The 7,594-nt window shown below is 32.1% G+C and overlaps 1 protein-coding gene across 1 annotated transcript in view; it reads right to left on the reverse strand.

Annotated features, from left to right (window-relative positions):
* Window positions 1–7,594, reverse strand: part of LOC110031106 — a 59,224-nt gene that overhangs the window by 19,906 nt on the left and 31,724 nt on the right. The window contains exon 8 of the mRNA XM_020734151.1: window positions 1,164–1,406. Within this exon, the coding sequence (XP_020589810.1) occupies window positions 1,164–1,406 (243 nt within the window). The remainder of the gene's footprint in view (window positions 1–1,163; window positions 1,407–7,594) is intronic.

Raw genomic sequence — 7,594 nt, forward strand, 5'->3', positions numbered from 1 at the left:
AGAGCTATGCATGTAAAAATTAAAGTATAAGTGTTAGATATGTGAATACATAAGAATCGAGCCTAAATCTAATTACATGAGTCCCACCATATATTTAAGCAAGTGCACCCTGTCCACTGTATAATGAAAAATGTAGCCAATCAATGGCATTTTGCAGTACTCTCAGATGACAAGTTTCATAAAGAACTTTGAAAAATGAGTTCGAAAAAGAATTTAGATCTTCTAGATTTCAACAATAAAAATTTTTACCAGCAAAAAAAACACAAATCAATTTTTTGGAGACAAGAAGTTCATTTTAGTTCCATATATTTACGAAGTTCAGGGGGGCAAATTTCGCCGAGTTAAATTCACAACTCCGCATACAAACAAACGCCATCACTTACACGAGGAAATGACAGAATGTAATAATTATGGGGCATTTATAAAAATACCACCCAATCACTGTATTTACATATCTAACATCTAACCTTTACTTATTACATTATACCACCTAAATCTTTCATATCACATCAAAAATACCACCATTTTAACTTTTAAAAAGCGAAATACACCTTTTCATGCTTGGGTAAGGTGGCATGCATATAAAAATTGAAGTTTAGAGTTAGATACGTAAATACATAGGAATTGAGTGGTTTGTTTGTAAATCTTCAAATAATTTCATGTATTTCCATATTTCAAAGTTGAAGAGGTTGCAAATCTGGTTTAATTGAAACTTACAAGAATAATATAAAGGGAAATTTACATACACACCACAAAATTCCTATGTATTTACATATCTAATACCCAAACTTTGATATTTACATTTATGAAATCTTGCTGTCATATACCTATGCCATGAAAAAGCATATTTCACTTTTAAAAAAGTAGTGATGGTTGTATTTTGATGTTATGATAAAAATTTGTCTGGTATGCATGTAAATATGAATGTTTTGGTGTTAGATATGTAAATACATAAGAATTGTGTGGTAAATATGTAAATGCGCTTAATATAAAATGCACTGAAGAAAGTATTTAAGCAACAAGAATTGTAGTTTTTTTTTTTCTTGCTTGTGTAAACCAACAAACCAATCAGGTAATTACATTATAACTTCAGGATTATATACAAATAACTTCCCTATAATGCTGAAACATAAACATCAGATCACACAGATAAAATATACTACCTGATAACATAAGCTTTTACCTCCACCAGTGGGCATAAGAACAAAGCAATCCTTGTTTTCCATTGCAGCTTTACAGGCTTCATACTGCAAAGGTCTGAAAGTTCTGTTGCCAAAAATAACAAAATTAGCCAATCCAATCTGATCCATTGCCTTCAGATCTTCAAACATCAATGAGGTGTTGGCTGGTTCATTCTTGCAAGAATAAGTGGATGCTGATTCATTCTTCTGACATTTGCGCCCAGCCTTCATACAGTTAAATTAATATTTTATCGAGAAAAAAATAATTGGCAAGTATTTAAGAAAAAAAATAACATATGTCTGAAGAACAGATTTTACTTTCCATATAGTCCTGTTTATTCACATAGTAATATGAAGAATTCCAAAGAAAATGCCTACTTGTTCAAGTAATAAATAAATAAAACACCCGCTCAAGTAAAATATAACATTGCCAGATAAACTACATTACCTAGTGCAAGGCAACAGAAGGTGCACAAAACACCTATGAAATGAGTAAAGGATCAAAATAGTCCCATGACTGTTTACATGGAGCATTTTAATCAGAGCCTATAAAAAATAAAGTGCCAACATAGTCCCCTAACTATTTACATTGGATCATTTTAAATCCAGAGTTTATAAAGTGTTAAATTAGTCCCCGAATTACTTTAATGGGTTCTTAAATAGTCTTGATGAGGACTATTTCAACCCATTTAAAAGAATATGAAGAGTAAATTGACACTTATATTAACTATGGGACTAAAACAGCATCCTGAATAGAGAAAGGGGACTATTTTGACACTTTTCTCATAAAATATATTAAAAAAATTTGGAACTAAATTAACGCTTTTATAAGCACCAAGACTAAGATGGTCAACACAAAAAGTCAGACTAATTTGACACTTATCACATTAATAAAAAAAACATAAATACTGTAGTTTTATAGCTGATGAGAGGAATAAATTGGTAATTAAGTGTATGAATTTTACAAGTTAATAAACAGATTTCAAACAAGACTAACAAAATCAACAAACTGGAAAAAAAAATCAATATCCCTACACAGTGTGAACATTAAACAGCAACTCATATACTATGATAGCTTTAGCAGAGCTACAGAAATAACTAAAATGCATGCACTTATTACAGATATCAATTTGTATGTTACCATTACTGATTTGCTTTATCATTTGGTTTGATGAGACCCATTTGAACATGAGCTAAAAGCGGTTAGTCTTCCCTACTAATAGCCCACAATTTCAAGGGAAATTATAGTTATGTCCCTTGAAACAAGAAAATGGGTACGCAGCTCCTCAAGTAAATGGCCAAAATGGTTCCTAGACTACTTAAAAGTGCATCTATTTCAATCCCAAACTATTGCGAGTATCCAATTTGGCACTTCAATTTATGAAAACCAACACTTCCAGCCCTTCCTCATGTGTGAGGTCTACAATTGACAAAACCAACCCTGGGAATCAGAGACTAAAAGTAATTTTGACCTTTCAAGCAAAAAAAAAATGTCCAAGAGAATCGTTAATACCTATAGACATAAGAGACCTCTATACTCACAACCAAACGAAAGAACCTCAAGAATTTGTGTATAGTTATGGCAAAATTGCAATGACAGGTGTCAACAATTCTCTATAGTGATGAGTGTTAGCAATCCTCTTCAGCTATGATAAATACAAACAATGAGGCCTCTCACTAAATAAATTACATAAGGATTTTCTCAAAAAAATTCATCACAATCGACGGAAATCATATGAATTGCTCAAATGAACCCCTAATTTTGATCTCAGTCAAGAACCCCTAATTGCACTTATCAGGTTCTCATTACCTAAACTCAAGCTTCAATTCTTTGACAAATTTATCTTATATGCAATTGGGATTATCCAGGGAAAACCTTTGCAGGTAGACATACCTACAGTTCACTTCTCAATGCCCTTTATTGCAAGGATTTTGATTGAAGGGATATTACACTACTAGATGTAGAAGAAATCTATCTTGGCTCTGCTTACAATGGTTATTGTTAAAAAATCATTATGAAACAAAAACCTTACTACTGCAATCAGTGCAAGATGTTTGTACACCCACAAAAGAAATGTTTCAAATTGCACCCACAGTTGAGAACCAATAGTCAAAAACAGGAACATGTTGTTATTGCACCCCACGAACCTGAAAGCACTCCCAGCAAACCTAATGACAGCCAATTTAAGGAGGGAATCACCACAAGACAGGAGTTGGTGTCTGTCACTGGAAACCCTTCTCCTGACCATACTATAAGAGATAATGTTCGGACCGAAAGTCAGGATAGCCCCGCAGCTCCTATTCAGGAAGCATCAGGTGCATACGTGATAATTCACACTTCACATACACTGGATCTTATCGTTGTGGCAACAATTGTCTTTCCTTCAACTGCGGTTCTAATATTTAATCAGACCGAGGATCATATGAGCAATCTTCAGATGAAGAAAGACATATTGACACTTCTCGGCAGAAGAAGGTTGGGGGGCACACTCCAACTTGAAAACTTAATGGATGATACTTTGGTTACTCCTGACAATGGCACAACACTTCAAAGTTTGTTATCTAGCTTCGCTCCTAAAACTAAGGAAAGAGGCAGGACTAAATTGGCTTGTCTCTAGCTATTTGTTTTCTACATGTTTTAAATTTTTTTGAGTCCATCTGTATCTTTTTTTTTTTGGGTATTACTGAACTTGGTATCGTATGGTTAGGGTGCCTCTATTGGGCCCTCTCATATCAAAATTTTTTTTGTGTGGACTCTTGGCGTACCTCTACGTGCGGCGTAGGGTATTGCTGAGTTTTTTTTAGATTATTTTTATATTATTTCGGGGTTATTTTCAATAATCCCGAAATAACCTGCGGTTTTTATTTTTTTGTTATTTCTGGGTTATTTCGGGATTATTGAAAATAACCCAGAAATAACCTGAAAATAACTCAAGAATAACCTGCACCGTATGTAGAGATACATCAGGTGTCCGGACAGAAAATGCGTCTCTCATACAACTTTTTTGTATCTTTTCTATATCAATAAATATATACATATATATATATATATATAGTTATGGTTATTCATTTAGGTATACATATAGGCACACATACATATAAATATACATAAGTAGTTTGCGTGTTTATAAGACTAAAATGGTTTTTTACAAAAAAGACCTAAATTGTTTAAGGACAACTTGGTACTTAATAGCCCATTGCAGCTTCCTCCTCATATGGGAGTTTTTCTAATCAAGCATTATTTAAATCATCAATTTATCATCTTCTACCTAGGTACTTATTGTTTTTTTTTTAATTCACTACATATTATATGTTTACACCAATGCATTTGCTTACATCGCTAAATAACCCCTACACTATGCACAAATATAAAACCTGTAAATTTGATGAAAAGGACAAGATTAAAAAAAATTTAGACTAATTCAAAAAATTGGATGATGTCTTTGATTAGCATAGAATTAAGAGTGTAAGGTAATTGAGACAAATTGTGAGCCGCCTCGAGCTCGACTCCATAATTGGCTCGTGAACTAAGGTCGATGAACTAACAAGCCAAGCTCAAGCCAGCCCCGACTTGGCTCGTTAGCTCGTGGGCAGGCTCATTAACAAAAATAATAATATAAAATAGACTTAAAATCTATTAAATTTCAAGACATTTTCTTTAAATTATTAAAAATGTTTACAAAATAATATTTTATATTGTATATTAGGTGGTTTCTTCTTATTCATCGCTTAATTATTCTTTTTATTTATCATCTTATTAATATCATTTTCTCTCTTTTATGATAAACAAACCAGCTCGCAAGGTTCAAACTAGTAAACTTAAGCTCAAGCTCAAGCTCGAACTTGATAAAATTAATCAAACTCAAGCTTATGTCGAGGGTGGCTTAAGCTCGACTCGACTTGTTTACACCCCTACATAGAATGGATGACTATAAAAAAATTAATTTCACAAAATTAAAACTAATAGGAAATGCTAAAATATATCAGAATGACTAATGGGAACAAAATAAATAACTAAGAGAAAAACTCTAACATAGATAACGACAAAAGAAATTTTAAAATCCAAATACTGCCCAAATTAAGCTAAATGCCACAAAAATAGCCTACGATGCCTTTCTTTATTAAAAAAATATAATTTTACTTTGATGATAAAAGAACCCAAAAAATTGAGTTTATCATGAATGCCAAGTATTACAAGATTGAAGATAAGCTCAAACATTATAAAAATTTCAAAAAGCTTGACAATTTCTTAAAATAAGTTTTGCTAAATCAAACAAAAATACATGCTTTCGAAGATGACCACATCTCCCCACATACATAAAAAAATAAAGCTTCCACTTAAATATGGTTGGCTCAACTATTGACCCATCTAACTTAAATTTCAATCTTAATGACCATAGAATCCCATCTAACTTCAATAATTACATTAATGAGCTTTTTGTTGCACCTCTTCTCATTGAGAGTCACATATTTGTTGTGCTCTTAGAACATTTAAGTGGTTTGCTTGTATTTTCTCACATATCAGCCTCTAGTTAAACCTGAAAAGAAGTAGAAGAAGAGGACGAAGCCTTTATCAAGCATGGTCGACTAAATGAATCATTGTTCTCCATTGTGTCCAATTGAGTGTCATATTTTCATTTAATTCTAATAAATTAAGATCATTTTTTATACAACATGCCCAAGTCTTTATAGGTCGACCTCTACCTTTCTTAACATAAGCTGAATCTAAAGCATCTACTCTCCTAACCGAATCATCAGATGGTCGATCTTTAATGTGACCAAACCATCAAACATGACTCTCTCAAATCTTGTCTGTTACTAGAGATACACCAATCCTTTTACGGATACATTCATTTTGCATTTTGTTTCTAAATGTTCTCATCTCAGCAACACTTAACTTAATTTTATGATTCTTTTTTAAAGGCCAATATTCTGTCATAAAACATTGCAGATTCACTGCCATCTTATAAAACTTTCCTTTAAGTTTAAGCGATAGTTTTCTATCACACAATAAGCTCGTTGCATTCCTCTATCTCAATCATCTAACTTGAATTCTAATAATAACATCCTCAACTATATCACCATCACCTTGAGCAATAGACCCGTGATATCTAAAACGTTAACACCTTTTAGTGATTTGAGTACCCATTGTCACAACTCTGTCACTAGATCTACTTCTACTTAAATTACATTAAACGTATTCAGTTTTAGATCTACTCAAACAAAGTTCTTTAGACTCTAACGTAGACATTCATAATTCTTGTTTTTTTTCTAAACTCTTTCTCTAGACTTATCCACAAGAAGGATATCATTAGTGAAAAGCATACACCAAGGTACATCCCCCACTAAATGTCTTGTAAGAGCATCTAAAACAAAAGCAAAATGATATGGGCTTAAAGCCGATCCTTGAAATAATCCCGATGAAATAGAAAAATACTTGATCAGTCCTTTTGTTCGAACACAAGTAACGACTCTAGTATGCATATCTTTAATGACTTGAAAATAAGTCAGAACAACAACTTTGTTTTCTAAAACTCTCCAAAGAACATCTCTTGGAACCTTATCATAAGTTTTTTCAAAATCAATAAAAATCATATGTAGATTTTCCTAACTCTCTTTGTACTTCTCCATCAAACATTTCAATAAATATATAACTTCCATAGCAGACTTGCCTGACATTAATCAAAATTGATTATGAGAAATCTTTGTCTCATGCCTTAACCAATGTTCAATTACTATCCCACATAGTTTAATGTATGACACATTAACTTAATTCCTCTATAACTTGCACACTCGTATGCATCCCATTTATTTTTAAAAATGGAAACCAAAACACACTTTTTCCTCTCCTTCAGGCATCATTTTAGTTTTTCAAATAATATTAAAAATTTTAGTAAGCTAAGAAATTCTTAAATCTCCTAAATATTTCCATACATCTATTAGGATACTATCAGGTGCTATTGATTTTCCACACTTAAATTTCTTTAAAGCCTACTCAACGTTCTTTTTTACTAATGTGATGCTAAAAATTAAAAAAATTATTATTATTAATAATAAGATCACTAATATCGATTGTATTTTCAAAACTTCATTGAAAAGATTATTAAATTATCTCACTCATCTATGTTCAATATCTTTCTCTAGTTATTGTTGCCTCATATTGCTATCCTAAGCTTTCTGATCAATATTTTTTATGACATACTTTACAAGACTTCCATAAGACTCCCCTTTCTTAAGAAGTTGATGCACCATTACCATCTTAGGAGTACATATTTGTTATTATCTCAAATCTCCAACCCAACTTTTCTAACCTTAGTACATATTTGATGAGATTACTCTCTTAGAGAAATCTAGCATGGTCATTGAGATATGCATAGTTGATGTGATCTTAGATCCTTAGTCTATTATATTTT

Source organism: Phalaenopsis equestris, unplaced genomic scaffold, assembly GCF_001263595.1.
Source record: "Phalaenopsis equestris unplaced genomic scaffold, ASM126359v1 Scaffold000768, whole genome shotgun sequence".
Lineage (NCBI taxonomy): Eukaryota > Viridiplantae > Streptophyta > Magnoliopsida > Asparagales > Orchidaceae > Phalaenopsis > Phalaenopsis equestris.